General features: G+C 42.7%; 2 protein-coding genes across 4 annotated transcripts in view; both read right to left on the bottom strand.

Annotated features, from left to right (window-relative positions):
* PHF11 (PHD finger protein 11) overlaps positions 1 to 4,182 on the bottom strand; it is a 32,215-nt gene extending 28,033 nt beyond the window's left edge. The window contains exon 1 of one of the 3 annotated variants that reach the window (XM_040266965.1): positions 3,772 to 4,182. In XM_040266965.1, the coding sequence (XP_040122899.1) occupies positions 3,772 to 3,865 (94 nt within the window). In that variant the 5' untranslated portion in view covers positions 3,866 to 4,182. The remainder of the gene's footprint in view (positions 1 to 3,771) is intronic. The other 2 variants (XM_040266964.1, XM_040266966.1) reach the window with 2 other exon arrangements.
* A 3,377-nt stretch (positions 4,183 to 7,559) lies between these two features.
* Positions 7,560 to 16,238, bottom strand: part of SETDB2 (SET domain bifurcated histone lysine methyltransferase 2) — a 38,178-nt gene continuing 29,499 nt past the window's right edge. The window contains exons 11-14 of the mRNA XM_040266944.1: positions 15,008 to 15,101; positions 12,576 to 12,901; positions 8,741 to 8,829; positions 7,560 to 8,189 (exon numbers count right to left, since the gene is read on the bottom strand). Coding sequence (XP_040122878.1) covers positions 8,072 to 8,189; positions 8,741 to 8,829; positions 12,576 to 12,901; positions 15,008 to 15,101 — 627 coding nt within the window. The 3' untranslated portion in view covers positions 7,560 to 8,071. The remainder of the gene's footprint in view (positions 8,190 to 8,740; positions 8,830 to 12,575; positions 12,902 to 15,007; positions 15,102 to 16,238) is intronic.

Here is a 16,238-nt window from a genome sequence, read left to right as displayed (position 1 = left end):
CCAGCCACGGCAGCAGTCCCCAGCCCCTAAAAATCCATCAAGCCACCAGCCACTGCAGCAATCCCCAGCCCCTAAAAACGGTGTGCCCTCAGGGGGGTTCAGGATGGCGAAAACGGAATACTTGCTCTAAATACTTAGGATGCACTTCTAAGGACTAATTTCCATGAGCCCAGATTCTTGCATCTTCCCATACTTAGAAAAGCTCTAAAATCATTAACTTAGCAGAAGTCTTCTGATGTTCCACCACGTTTGTTTTCAGCAAAAACTTTATATCCTGGCTTCTCCGTCACCTCTTCAAAGCAGTTCCTCAGAGTCTGGCTCCCAGGCTACACTCCTGAGCAAGGCCCCCACATGAAACAAAACTTGCAGTTTTTAGGGTGTGTTTTCCTTTGGTTAGCATAAGTTTTAGATTTAATGCCATTTCAAGTTAAATCTCAAGAAGGTTATTTTAAAGAGGTTGAAAAATATATTATTTGGAAGAATAAATGATTATGCGCCATGAACAAAACTTAGGGAAAAATGAGAGAGTGTCTGTCTGATTTTAAAACATACTATAAAGGTACAGCCGGGTCAGAAAGTTAGATGACTGAGTCAAAAAAGAATACCAAGTGCAGAGAGAAATGAATCATCATCTCTAATTGTGAATACAGGATATCACAAGGTGGCATCTGCGTTTCCCCTCTGGCACTGACATCCTTAGCCCCTTTTTCTACTGGGTTATTCACTATTTCCTTCCTATTTCCTGATTTATAAGAGCTGTACTATCTCCTGATTTATCCAGGCTCACCATCACACACAGGAATGACCCCCAGCAGACATGTTTGTACTAAGTGACTCTTTCCCTATGCACAGCTGACAGTCCTAGAGGACCTACCTGCCCGTCCCAGATATACAGAATTCAGAATAGAAGATTTTAGTTCAGACTGGGCTGGCTTCTTGAAGGAGATGTAAAAACCTGAGAAGCTGTGAGTGTGGCCATCTTCTATCCCATTAGCAGGAAAACTGGACCAAAGAAAGAGAAGAACAAAGCAGATATGCTGAGTGCTGTCACAGTGTATGAAGACTTTTCAGGCCCTGGTTCCTGGCTGTTTCTGGAAAACACAACAGCATCCATGCTCCTGGGATGAGTCTGGTCTCCCTGCTTTCCAATAACAAGCATCCCCGTTGCTTAAATGGTATCAGGTTGATTTTGCACTATTTGTAGCCAACAGGCCCTGATTAACACTGGCAGTACCATGACCTGATCTCTGTGTGTAGGTACACGTGCACCTGAGAGTGAGCTCTGGCAGCAGTGTGGGAAAGGGGACTGCCTTGCCCTCACTGTCTTTTATCTGGTCCACTCTGATAAGCTCATGTCCCTCCTCCTGCTTTCCCTTGTCACGCCTCCACTTCCTTCGTCACACTGCTGCCAGAGTGGGCTATCTAAAATGTCCACTGTCCGTGTTTCTCTCCTGCTAAAAACTCTTTATCACCTGGAGAATAGAAGCCAAGCTCTTTACATGCAGACTCACTGGTTTCTTTAATACGTGATGAGCACCTATTAAGCATCCTTTTAGGCACTAGAAGTAAGGCAGGGAATAAGATGTGAATTTCAACACTCATGAAACTTACATCCTAGTAGTAGAGATAGACCCTCAAACACATTATTTTCAGGTAGTAGTAAGTGCTATGAAGGAAAAACGAGCAAGGGAAGGAGGGTGAGATTGATGAGGGTCGGGGGAGGGCTCTTCTAAACAGGGTGGGCAGGCAAGGCTATCTGTGGAGGTTACCGCTGAGCAGAGATTTGAATATGGTGGGGGTTTAGAGGACTCGCAAGGCAGCGAGGGGTGGCAGTCATCAAGATGGGTAGGGACTGGATCAGATCAGGACACGGGGTACACAGTAGCCACAGTAAGATTATTCGGAAAGCAATGAGACTACTAGAGGGCTTTGAGCAGGAGAATCACATTTGCTTTTTGTTTTATAAGGTCCTTTTGGCTTCTGTGCAGTCCTGTCTGTATGAGAGGCTACAGCAGAAGCCAGGAAACCCACAGTCTAGGCCTGAGATGATAGTGGCTTGGATGGTAGTGATAGAAGCGGCAAGAAGAGGTCAGGCTCGAGATATATTTTGGAGACAGAACTGACTGGTCTGACTAACCCGTGAAGTGGGAGGCAAGGAGGAAAGAGCAGCACCGAGTATGGCACTAGGGTCTTGGCCTGAGCACCTGGGTGAATGGAATGGGAAGGCTGCTAGTGGTTGGTTGAGCAGGTCTGGAGAATGTGGGTGTGTGCAGGCAAACAGGAGTTTGAGATCGCTCCAAGCATTGATTAAATTGGTGATAGGAGTCTGGAGTCTGGGCAAAAGGTCGGGAAACAACCTCATCTCCAGTAACTCATCTTGCATTCTGTATGATCAGTAGTGCTAGTGTTAAGTCACTCAGCTGAGTCCAACTCTTTGCGACCTCATGGACTGTATGCAGCCCACCAAGCTCCTCTGTCTACGGGATTCTCCAGGCAAGAATAATGGGGTGGGTAGCCATTCCCTTCTCCAGGGGATCTTCCCAACCAGGAATCAAACCCACGTCTCCTGCATTGCTGAAAGAGTCTTTCCCATGTGAGCCACCAGGGAAGCCCACTAGCTAAATGCTCGCCGGCTAAAATGAAAGTCAACATGTTGCTTCACTTGTGGCTGCCACATTTGATGTTTTGTGGCTGGCGCCTTAGTTCGAGTCTTCATCTCTGGACTGCCTTTTCACCCTTTCTACCCCTGGGTGACTGACTCTTGCCTTTTAAAACGAAGACAGGGTGTCCCCTGAACACCAGGCTGAGCTGAAGGAGCCCCTTATTTGTGCCTCTGTGGTTCTCAGCAGCTCACACACGAGTTGCCTATTAGATTCTCTAGGGCAGGGTCTGCCTAGCTCATCTCTGTATTCCTGGCCCCTGGTCCTGAGCATGCACTGGGAAGAAGGTCTACACGGGTTAGAAGATCCACACCTGTTGAACTGCAAGAAAGGTGCCCCCTCAAGAGGCTGCTGTCTCACTTAAAGACAGGGCCACAGACTTGAACTACTAAATGGAAAGGAGGGCATGGTTCCAAAACATCGCATTCTCTGTGGAAAGTTTCCAAACTGCTTCTTAAACCCAGCCAGCCCGCTTCCACCCCTCCTCCCCGCCCAGCTTCTCCGGTGGCTCAGCGGTTAAAAAAAAAAAATCCGCCTGCCAAGATCCCTGGAGGAGGGCATGGCTACCCACTCCAGTATTCCTGCCTGGGGAATCCCTTAGACAGAGGAGCCTGGAGGGCTACAGCCCACGCGGTCACAAAGAGTCGGACGCGATTTAGCGACTAAACAACTGATCCTGAGACCCAACTGACCAGTTCTCTTCAAAAGGGGTCCACCTCCAGCCTAGCTCCCCTCTCCCCGGGGCACTTCTCCGACCGCATTGTTTTAGAAGCGGGTGGAGCCTCGCTGGGAAAGGAAACCCACAGGCTTTTCTTTCGCTTTCCCCAGCTGGCTGCATTCCTAGCGCTGTAGGACTGCAGCAATGGGCTTTCCCATCTGCAGTGGGGAGAGGCGAGGCACACGGTAAACGGAGGCAAACGATCGCCCCTCCGAGAGGCCCCGGGTAGTGGTCTGGGCACGGGGCCTCTGGCGGTGGACGCCCGGGGGCCGCGGGGCAAAGACTTCAGCGCGGTCTCGGAGACGGGGCCGGTGACTCCCATAAGGCGGCGACCGGAGAGCGGCCCTGGGCACCCACCGAGCCCCGCCCGACCGCCCCCGGCGCGGTACTCACCGGTCGGGAGCGGGACTGAGTCCCGCGCGGCGTGGGCCTCGGACCAGCTGGCGCCGCGGGTCGACTCGGGCGCGGGAGGCCCCGCCGGATCCATGTCTGCGCGCTGCGTCCCCGCCGCCGGAAGTCCGCTTTGGCGAAATCAAGCTGATGGATTTCCCCTGCCGGGGAAGCGCACCGAGGCTTTGCAGACGGCTTCTCTACCTCCGAGTCTGAATTCGAACTGCTTTAAAAAGAAAAAACGAATCACGCGAGGCGCTCCCCACCCGGCGCCCACTTATCCGATGGTCGGAGAGAAGGTGGCCGAAGCCTCTGGACTCAGCTGGAGAAGTGATGGGTCTTCCTGAGGGATTACCCGTTATTTTTACAAAGCCGTTATCACGTGGGGCTTCCCTGGCGGTCCAGTGATTGAGACTCCACACTTCCACTGCAGGGGGGCCGGATTCAATCCCTTGTTGGGGAACTAAAATCCCACATGCCATGCGGCACAATCAAAATAACACTCCACACACCCACACCCACCAAAGTATTAACCGAGTGCAATGCCAGTTTCCAGTGGTCAGCCATTATTTCACTCACACACCCCCCCCCCAAGTTTGGGCTGAATAGGTCTATCATAAGCGGAGGCAGAATTAACTGAGTGCAATGCCAGTTTCCAGTGGTAGTCCTTTATTTAGCACCCGTAGTGTACACAGCACCATACAAGATGAGGTTTCTGGCACACGGAACAAAACACACATAAATCGCAGTTACAAAATAAGCTGCTCTGTAAAAAAGAAACATGTAATAGCTGGTGGTTTGCTGAAGCAATCAAAGGAAAAACTTCTCGAAGTCTTGCTTTTTGAGCAGGTTTTAAAGAGACGAAAGGAGGCAAATTGGGGACAGAAAAGAGAAACTGTTAAAAAGGATAACAGTCTTGACCAACACAAATGAATTACAGAAACAGCAGCAAAACGAGAGAAAAAAGGGCAGGCTCTGCCAGCAGTGTTTTGCCTTCAAGCAGTAAGACTGACTCATTGCCAGGCCAAAGAGTCCTAAAGACACTGAATAAGTGAAGCAGGTGAAGGGCCCCTTCCCTCACTCTCAGATCATAATCTCAGCTTTTCAGTGTTCCACTCTTAGGGAGGAGCAGACTGCCAAGCTCACTAAGGAAAGCCTAAAACCTGAAAGACAGAGACCAAAGGAAACATACAAAGAAAACAGAAATCCTGCAGGTCAGATACTCAGGAAGAAAATATAGGCACGAATGCCTGTGTGTGATGTACTATATAAAGTGTTTTCCAAGAGACAAGATACTGCAACCATGAACCAAAAATAGGATACTACTGAAGAAAAACAAAATGTTCAGAGAGCTCTAGAAATCCCTGCCCCCAAATAAACTAAGAAACTGTCATGGGAGTGTATGTTCCTCGATTCTTTGTCTCATCAAAACAAAGATTTGGAGTGACAGACATTAAAGCCCCCTCAGCGTGTCGCAGCTCTCAAGTCTTGGATAGACCGTGTTATAGCTCTCAGGTCTCGAATGGACCATGTTATAGCTCTTAGACAAATCAGTGTTACAGCTCAGTATTACAGTTCTATTTTATTTAGAAGATAGCAGGAAAATCCATCTTCGAGGTGTGAGGGCACGTCGATCTAAAAGACACGAGAAGAGCGCGAGCTAGCTTTGGCTCCTGTATTTCTCTCTCCCTGGGCCTGTCCTATGTAAATTGGGCTAGCCAGGAGTGTTGCTTGTTTTACCTGAGGTCCTCACTCTGGTCCTCGGACCTTCTTTTGTTTCATTTTCACGGGCTTTTCCCTTCCTTGTCTTGTAGCCACTGCCATTTTGGACTCCTTTTCCCTGTTCTACCTACCTAACAAACCCCCCAAACCCACCACAATAGACAAATTGGAAGATTACATTGAGGAAATCTCCCAGAAAGTAGAGCAACAAGACAGAGCTGGAAATTAACAGAGAAGGTAAGAAAATCAGAGAACCAATCCTGGAGGTCTACAGTCTGGGTAACAGGAATTCTAGAAAGTGAGAACACATAAGGTATCATTAAAGAGACACGTCAAGAAAAGTTCTCTGAACCAAAGAACAAGGTTTTCAGATTAAAGACCCCACCAAGCACCTAGTATCAGGTATAATAATAGACCTTTACTGGGAACAGAACACTGGGTCAAAGAGATTGCTGTAAGGTTCCAGAGAGAGAAAGACTGGTCACAAATATAAAAGAGAAAGAATGGCCTCTGACTTCCAACAGTCACTGAAGGCTAGAGATGAGAACATTTTCAGATTTCAAAGCAGCAACACTGGAATGTAGCATGTATGTTCAAAATTGGGTATGAAAGCTACTCATGAACTCTCTGCCCTCCCAAAACAGCAATCAAGTGTAACGGCAAAAGAACATATTTAAACATATAGTCTCATTTTTTCCCTTTCAAAAGGTACTGGAGGATGTGCTTCACCCATGAAGTGAGTCATTCAGTTGTGTCCAACTCTTTGTGACCCCATGCCTATACATGGCAGTAAATCAATGAAAGGAGAAATAAGGGGATTTAACTAGAAATAGACCTGACATCGGAAAGACAAAGGGAATCTCTAGGATGCTGACGGGAGATGACAACTGGGAACCAGTACAGATGATCAAGATGTCAGATCTCTGTACAGATTTTCCATACTCTTCAAGTGTCTTCATTTTATTTCAGTGCGTTGCCTAAAATTCCTGCATCTTTACTGTGAATAAATGAACTTCTCAGCTTTCCCCATTTGTCTATGGCTGTCTGGTTACAATTTCTTGCTCCCTTTCCTAGCTCTTTGGTTTCCCACTCTCTAACCCACCTTCAAGTTAAATTTTTATTTAGTTCAATATTTTTAAGAAATTAAACCTGGTACAAATTTAGATTCTTGTTTGCAAGGTGCTGCTGCTGCTGCTAAGTCACATCAGTCATGTCCGACTCTGTGTGACCCCACAGACGGCAGCCCACCAGGCTCCTCTGTCCCTGGGATTCTCCAGGCAAGAATACTGGAGTGGGTTGCTAATTCCTTCTCCAATACATGCATGCTAAGTCGCTTCAGTCATGTCCGACTCTGTGCGACCCCATGGGCAGCAGCCCACCAGGCTCCCCTGTCCACAGGATTCTCCAGGCAAGAATACTGTAGTGGGTTGCCATTTCCTTCTCCATTGTCTGAAAGGTAACCAAAGGTAATTAAACCCAGAAGCTGAGAAAAAAACAAACCCTAAAAAACCCAGAACTACTTCAATTACTCCTTTTTTAGTATTCCCATGCTGGTTCCAAGGGCGAGGAGAATTTCCTGACAGCCAAATGTACATCTTTGTTTTAACTCTTGGAGACTCTCACCCCCTTTTCACTAGATGATCATGGGCAGAAAACCTACAGCAGAGTAAATCTTTCCCTTTTTCTCTAGGAAAATAATTTGCACATCATGCCCAGGAAACTCCAATGGTCTGTTTCAGACTCTTTCAACAGAATTGTTTTAAGTGAAATTCTTACCCAGCACCATCTCTTCTGGCAATAAATAAGCCATGCCTGACTGTTCTCTTAAGTTTCCTTTTCTTACAGTTCTACTCTGTCTAGAACAAAAATATTTCAGCTCATCCAAGTTTCTATTCCCTCTTTTCCTGTGTTTCTATAAAAGGAGTGAAGAGAATCTGTGGAAAAGAAGTTTCATTTCAAAAAATGTGCCAAAACTTTCCCCTAGGAGAGTTTCTCTTCTTTCTCATTCAAGTGGACTGATGGGACACTATTTCATGGAGCTTATCCAATTAACTTAAAATACTTGGAAGTAATTTGCATAATATTAATATTCTTCAGGCTCTGATGCCCATCTTATGGCTCATAATGGTAAATTATTTGCCAGGAACTAAACATAAATAAATTTTGTAGGTAAAGAGGTGAAATTTGGCCCTGTGGGGCCCTGAAAGTCAAAGATAATAATTACAAAAGCAGTAAGAAGTGCTGAAATCAACTGTGACATCTGTTCTTCTGAATATATAATTTACAAATAAGTTACAACTTATACAGTGGTGTTTCATATAAAATATATACATCCATTCTACTCATGTACAGTTGAAGAGCAGTAAGAATAAAGAGATAGGCTATGCATATGAAAATGTCCCTATTTTGTTCCAAGCATTTCTAAGTAATGCAAATAAACACTCCCAATAAGGGTAAACTGAGAGGAATTCTCTTGACAGATGGTAATGTAAATTAATTCCACTGGCCACAGGGATTTCTTTTGCATGGCCCTAGTTTCAGCTTCATCAGCTGATTTCATGAGCAGGTAATAACTGCAGATTTATAATATTTTTTTTCTACACTTATTAACCCCACATTGGCAGAGGATTTCTTTCTCAGGCATAGTTCCAGCTTCATAAGCATAATCCCATGTTAGTTCTGTTCTTGCTTTCACATACCTAGAAAGTAGAAATTTTAAAAATAATCATAAATTATCCTGAATGAACCAAATTTGATTATAATCAATTTTCATATTAACATCATTAACCCTCCTCAACAATATGGTTTTCTCTCTCCAACATCCACTACTTAGGAATGCTCTTTTTGAGTTTTATTTCAAATCTACTAAAATCCCAAATAAGAAGAAACTTGTCAATATCCACAAGGGAGAAAGTGTGTTCTTAAAAAGAGTGGGCCCCAGCAATGCACTGAGGCCCAGGGAAGTAATCAGTTTTGACTTAAAGATGTAGCATTCTGCATCGTTTATTCTCTGAACTGAACTGGCTGAGACCTGTCATTCTTAGCCTTTTTGGACATTAATTCTAAGAGGAAATAAGAATTAAAATTTCAACTATTTAAAATTTTATTGCCTCTAAACAGTTTGGGATGACTGAGTATTCTAGGGTACCAGAGAGTTGGGGCTATAGCATATATCTTCTTTTAATATTTTTGTACTGTTATTTTTAAAGTCACAACTTCAAAATTAATCATATTAAAAATTTTTTCAAACCTGTTGGTGAAGAACGCCACCAAGGGAAAATTTCTGTCATGTGTTTCTACAAAAACATTCTGTACCAAAAGATTTGGGCAACAACTATGCTGTTAACAGAAATAGACAAACACATGTTAGATACAGCATAAAGTCTGATACATTGTTCTTTGAAGTATTAGAATACCATTCTGTTTCCAACACATCTTATTTTTCTTTTTTTTTTCTGACTAGTATGCAAAATATCATAGCTCATTACAATTTTGTTGATGGTAGGAATTCATTCAGAAAGCCCTGTTTTGACATTCTTACATCTTGCCAGTAGAAATGCAAAATAGTAAAAACTCCTATTTATCATTATTATAAATGCATTTATCTTTTGATTCAACAATCCAGTATCTGGGAGTGTATTCGACAGATATATCTGCATATGTCTCTGCGTAAGATTATTTACTGAGCATTGTTTTCAACAGTAGAGGTTTTGAAGCAATGCAAATGTCTATCTAAAGAGGATTATTTAAACTTCTGGATAGCCACACATTGGAATCATATGCACCTATGAACAAAAACAAATGAGGAGCTCTGTGTACTCATACAGAAAGATCTCCAGGGTATATTGTTAACTTAAAACACAAGGTGTAGGACACTGAATGTAATATGCTGTCTTTTAGGTAAGGGGTAGGAATAAGAACACATCCTTACGTTTACTTGTATTTGCATAAAGAAACACTGTAAGGATATACCAAAAAGTAATAAAAAATGATTTTACTATAGAGGGTGGATTGGTGGCAGGGTGAACGGGGGCAGAGTACATTATTTTTAAAACAAAACAAAAAGTTTAATATGAAGAATACGTTATGTCCTGAATTTTACATCAGAGTCAAACAGATCCTTTGGAAAGGGTATCTGTGTAAGTAATTGATTTCTCTGCTGAACACAAGCATTATTTATTGTTTTTCCAAGGCTCCTAACATGGTGATAACTATCTCCTATCACCACCATTTCAGTGTTATTTTGCTGCACATGAGCTGTTATTGCTACACAGTCATCTATCACCAGATTCGTAAAGGGATCGAACCCCAGCAATATTCCTCAGACACATTCACCACTGTTAGATTTCAATGACAACTTCCTATCATCCATACATTTTTTTCAGTTTGAGCCTGGTGAGCTTTCCTCAGGGTACCTACTTGGCAGGGTCATAGCTGCTGGGAAACAATTCTGTTTGTACGTATTTTCTAAGGTGTTTTAAGTTTTTAAATCATGAGAATGGATTATCTATGTAGAAAATTAAATTTAAAAAGACAGAAAAGCCTTGTTTTTCTCTTCCTATAAACAAGGGGAGATCCAGCTAGTGAGACCAACCGTATCATTCCAGTGCAGCCACTATTCAACGTAACTGACTGGAAAGAAAGGCACAACAGTCCTTTGCTAGGGATCATTCTTTACTGATCTCCTGGCTCTCCTGGCATGTTTAGTAGCTTCCAGCATGTTTGGCAATAGTGTAGAAGTAGTGAAAGTGCAGGAGACCCAGGTTCGATCCCTGGGTCAGGAAGATCCTATGGAGAAGAGAATGGCAACCCACTCCAGTATTCAGAGAGGCTTCTCTTGTTAACCAAGTATCCTTCTAACTAGGAGAGCGAAAAAGAAAAAGGCCAAACAGATTTCTCTAGCAAGGAAAAAAAGTTCTTTGGTTTCAAAGATTTTCTGACTTGAGAGTACTTTTTCTTCTGATGGCACATGAATTACATTTAAAATTATCACTAAATAGCAATTTCAAACCATTCAAATGTCATATTTTAAAGAGGTGTTGACGGAATTCCCTGGTGGTTCAGTTCTTAGGACTCTACTCTCACTGCAGAGGGCACAGGTTTGATCCCTGGTCAGTGAACTAAGATCCTTTGAGCCAAGTAGTATAGCCACAAATAAATAAATAAATAGATCTTGAGTTTAGCAAAGGAAATACATAAAAGAATCTTGGGCTATGCATGCTTCCCATTATTTTAAGGGAAAAGTCAAAGCTGCTCATCCCACTAACTGAACCCCACAGAGAGGAAGAAGAGCTCTGATACAGAGCAAAGAGAAAAATTAAGGCCACATCCAGAAATCAGTGAACCTGAATGGACTTTTCCAAAGGATGTGTGGAGGTTATCATAAAGTTCCTGTCCTGACTCCTCGTCACTCTCCTGGGTAGGATAAGTCAGAACAAAGTGGAGCCCAGAGAGGAGGAGGAATGCAGGTGGCTTCTGCACGGTCCGGCTGGCCAAAGACAGGGCAGTCTATACAGACACTGGGACTAGTGGCGAAGGTACTTCTCTTTCTTCCCCTGGAAAATTTCTGGGACTATATACACTCTTTGAAAAGCATGTATGATGGTAGGAGGTGGGAGAGACGAGACTGGCAGTCTGATGGGAAAAGCTAACTCCAGTTCCACCCTACACAGTAGTTATGGCCAACAGTGTAAAGCATCCTCTCATCATGAAGACGCCAGGAGTCTTAAGTGTCAACGAACCTTGTGAAGTGAGCCGCTCAGTCGTGCATGACTCTTTGCGATCCCATGGACTATACAGTTCGTGGAATTCTCCAGGCCAGAATACTAGAGTGGGTAGCCTTTCCCTTCTCCAGGGGCTCTTTCCAACCCAGGGATCGAACCCAGGTCTCCCGCATTGCAGGCAGATTCTTTATCAGCTGAGCCACAAGGGAAGCCCAAGAATGCTGAAGTGGGTAGCCTATCCCTTCTCCAGTGGATCTTCTAGAGCCAGGAACAGAACTGGGGTTTCCTGCACTGCAGGTGGATTCTTTTCCAACTGAGCTAACAGGGAAGCCCAATGAACCTTAAATCAGAGAAATCATAAATATTCCTCTATATAAATGAAAATAAGTCTCATTACATATATCCCAAACATACACAGAAACAGCAAATGACTATGGCTTACGAATAAGAAAAGAGTAAGATAGTGAAATGCAATATTCTGATAAATGTACTGGTTTTCTATACTAAGCCACTGCTGCCACTGCTGCTGCTAAGTCGCTTCAGTCGTGTCCGACTCTGTGCGACCCCAGAGACGGCAGCCCACCAGGCTCCCCCATCCCTGGGATTCTCCAGGCAAGAACACTGGAGTGGGATGCAATTTCCTTCTCCAATGCATGAAAGTGAAAAGTGAAAGTGAAGTTGCTCAGTCGTGTCTGATTCTTAGCGACTCCATGGACTACAGCCTACCAGGCTCCTCCATCCATGGGATTTTCCAGGCAAGAGTACTGGAGTGGGGTGCCATTGCCTTCTCTGGTACTAAGCCATTAAATCACTCAAAATTTAATTAGAGTAGTAAAACATAAGTGCTCCCAACTAAATTTTTTTAATAGAGGTATTTTGAATAAGACATTCTATTATATGAGACACAAAAGAAAAACTTATTCTATGTGCCCCATTGTTTTTTTGAAGAAATGCATCTTGAAAGCCTTTTAATAAATATATACGATTTTCTTACTTATAATTTCTTATAGTTTCTCTAAGCAAATGTTTACCATGTGCTAGATAGTTTAAGCACTTTATATATAATACATTTATATATAAATGGCCCAGTAGCAATAACTACCGCTATGGGTTTTGTATACGTGTTTTTGCTAGATGATCATTCACAACATTCTGGACAGTTATTAACTCTATATTACTGAAGTGGGAAATACAGCATGGAGAGGTCAAGTAAGATGTCCAAGCCCATGTAAGTAGAGGCCTGGCATTCTAATCCAGGTAGTGTGGCTCTGGAATCTGTCAGTCATATTTTCCTCATGATTTTGTGAAGCAGCCTAGGGAAAAAATGTGTTTAGATATAGGAATCTCAGCCCATATACTCACATTAAGGAAGCGGCCCACATTTCCTTCTTTTGTGGCATCCAGTAAAAACACATTCCCTTTATTGAACTTCTCTAGAGAATCAGATGAAGCAACCTTGATTTCATTTGGTAACTCTTTACCACAAAAGACCTGCTGGTTTTGACATGCTGGAGATTTTTCCTCTTGGGGCTTTTGTATTTGAACCTCATTCTTGTTATCCAGTGTGACTGCTTGGTGACATGTGTCCCCTGGTGGAGTGTCTTCTCCACACTTGGTTATATCTATGACATCAGATTCAATCACAGGGTTGTCTTCACAATCTTCAACTTGGTTTGAGCTTGAGTCCTCTAATAAACATTTTGGAAGGAATTGTCAGGGAATATAAATGGCTGAGCAATACTGCTTAGAGTAACAATACTAATTAAGTGCAAGTTGTGCTAATTATTGCTAATCTGTACAATGTATTAAGGTACACAGTACTTCAATTTTACAAATGAAAACTCTGAGCTTCTGAAGGCTTAAGGGATTCACTCAAGTAGCAATAATAATGAAAAGTGGGGTAAGAAACCCAGAAATATCTGATTCTGAAGTCTACCTTCTTTCTACTACCTAACAATGGCTTTTTATGAATCTGTATACATGTTGCTTCCTGTTACTATAGTTAAGCTCTACTCCTTACAAACTGACTTCTCTTCAACTTTGTACTCTGCATTTAAATATATTCTAAACAGCTGGAACAGAAAGGGTTTAGGGAGCACTTTAGGCCTTTATGATACCAATGAAAGGCTGGGGAGACCCTGATTAAGAGTTACCCGCTCTAAGGCCCAGTAGCAGTAACTACTGCTATGGGTTTTGTATACGTGTTTCTGCTAGATGATCATTCAGTAATCACACTTTTACAAACAACAATACTTTAGAAGATGAACTGCTTATTTTTCTTATCCAATAATGCAAGTAATTTTCCAAAATATTCGAAAGTATGGATGCATGTCAAATGGAATAAGTAAAATTATTTATTGTTAAAAAGTAATTTGTGCCTCCTAATTCAGTGGCAGAAGGGAATTACACTTTTCTAAAATTAATGTTTTGATGTCATCATCACTGTTTCTGGCTGCTTTTTCCTACCATGGTTACTTGCAGTAATATTAATAGTACATAACTAATTTCGTAGTGCCTGCTATATGTACTGTAGTGGCCAGTGAAAACAGCAAAAGAACCAAGAGCAACAGTACTCAGATGACTTTCATGCATTAAACGGTGATATATCAGAATATTGTCCCCAAATACACATCTTTGACATAAGAACTATTTTGAGCTAAGGGCAATTTGAGCTAAGCAGTGATACAGGAAAAGCGCCAAGTTCTCTCCCCTCTCTGCCTAAAAACAGGATATAAATTTACAAAGGTGTCCTTCTTTCTATTAATACTAGGAAGGTGGGGAGTTGGGGGCGTATATGTCAAGGAAGCCCAAAGGGAGAAGAGGCCACGGTCAGTCAGTTCTTCACAAAGGGTCATGTCTCAGCAACATCTCTCCCTGAGGGATATACTGAAATACAAATAAACTAAAGCCCAGTTTTGTCAGGTTTTAATATTAAAGTGGGCTTTCCTTGTGGCTCAGCTGGTAAAGAATCTGCCTGCAGTGCAGGAGACCTGAGTTTGATCCCTGGGTTGGGAAGATCCCTGGAGAAGGGAAAGGCTACCCACTCCAGTATTCTGGCCTGGAGAATTCCATGGACTGTATAGTCTATACCATGGCAAGACTGGTAACACTGAAAGATGAGCACTCAGGGTAGCAATATTTTCACTTTCTGCTAAGCATCTTCTGGGGCAGCACTGGCTGGAATACTGCAGGAGAATGTCATGTCTTTATTTTTAAAGAAGCCTAAACAAAGAGGAAATGGCTGCACTGGGCAGGGCTTCCAAAGCTGGAGATGGACTGTGAGTTGTCCACGCTATTCTCCTGCCCAGCATCAGGTCACGGTTGGCATCTAGACCAGGGGTCAGCAAACTTCTTCCGTAAGGGGCCAAACAGTAAACACTGTGGGCTACACCATCTCTGTTGTTGAGTATTCAGCTCTGCTACTATAGTGTGAAAGTAGAGACAATAGGTAAATCAAACAGTGTGGCTATCTTCCGATACAATTTATTTAGCAACACTGAAATTATAATATCCTGTAAGTTTCGAGTGTCACAAAGCATTATTTATCTTCTCATCTTTTCTCAGTTATTTTAAAAGGGAAAAATTATCTTAGCTTACAGGCCATACATAAACCGGCGGTGGGCTGGATGTGGCCCACAGATCACGGTTTGTCGACCTCTGATCTAGACATACAGAAAGCCTTGTGATGAATGCAGCATTTTTGTAATGGTGTCTGAAAAAATTAGCTACGAGTATTGAGCATGAGAGACAAAAGGCAGAAGAGGCAGGCAACCACAGAATGAAACAAAGCCTACTTCTCATTTCCTTGGCTTTAGAGTTCAGATGTACTTGAGCTGGATTAAGTTCCCCATTATCTTCTGAGGTGACAGACTCTGAGGAAGTAAATCCCTTAAAAGAAAACAAGGAAGATGTCTTTACTTTCGAGGTTAGGAAAAAGAATTTAAGTTAGCAGTAAGGCCTCTTTCATCAAGTTATCAATCTCCATAGGCTGCAGCAATTAGATTAGTTTTCAAAGACTCAAAGCTGATAGCCTGAGGAATCTCTGACACGTCGGAGCCCTTTTAGCTGTGTTCTACTCCCAGGCACTTTCGTGAGCCAAAGCTATGAAAATTATAAGGACTGTCAAGACATTCTTGAGGCACTATAAATTCAAAATGAAATACACATATATCTGTCGGTATCCCTCAATTCTGATACCAGATGATAAATTTGGCTTCCACTATAAGATGTGCAAAGATTAAAAACACTCTTTGGCTAGTTACTTAAAAGAAAAGGTTAAAGGAGCTGCCTATCTCCATGAGTTGAGGACACTGCAGTCACTTTATATGGTAATGATAACTTTCAAAAAGGGGGTATTAGGTTTAGCACAATGCTTGGCACGCAACACATTTGACCATTATTCTTCTTATCCATGTACTTCAACGGTCAACATGTGTTGAGCACTTAGCTGGGTGTCAAGCATTGTGCTACACTAAGTTTCTGACATCATCTCATTTAACCCTCTTAATTCTGAGATAGATACTATTATTCTAACTTTTCAGAAAAAGAAATGCAGACAGATGTTAACCAGCTAGTTAAGGTGCAGTGTTGGAGGGCAAACTAGGTCTATGTGATCTCCTGGCCAATCTTTGCATAATGATATGGTATTAAGGAGTTATCTTCTGTATGTTACTAGGCAGAGGGCAAGTATCTGTGTACCACCTATGTTAGTATTTTTCACCAACAAGCCATGAACTACCATTTTGTCTGCCTGTTCTGTTTCTTGCATCATTCTCTTAAGTTACAGTCTCTGACTAGTTATTCTTCTCAGGACAGACTGAAAAGTGTATCTTCAGAGGCTATCATGTAAAGTGCTGCTTTCTGGATGATCCTCTCATTAGACTGCTTCTGTTCTTTCTCCTACATCTCACAACCATATCTCCTCAACCTAAATTACTCCATCCTTCTTTCTATGTAATACTATCACTTTAGCTTCTTCCATGAATTCTTATACTGCATAGCTCTCAGTCCCAGTAGAATACAAGG

This window comes from Oryx dammah, unplaced genomic scaffold (assembly GCF_014754425.2).
Source record: "Oryx dammah isolate SB20612 unplaced genomic scaffold, SCBI_Odam_1.1 HiC_scaffold_24, whole genome shotgun sequence".
NCBI lineage: Eukaryota > Metazoa > Chordata > Mammalia > Artiodactyla > Bovidae > Oryx > Oryx dammah.
Note: the sequence above shows the minus strand (reverse complement) of the source record. Positions and strands in the feature narration are given on the sequence as shown.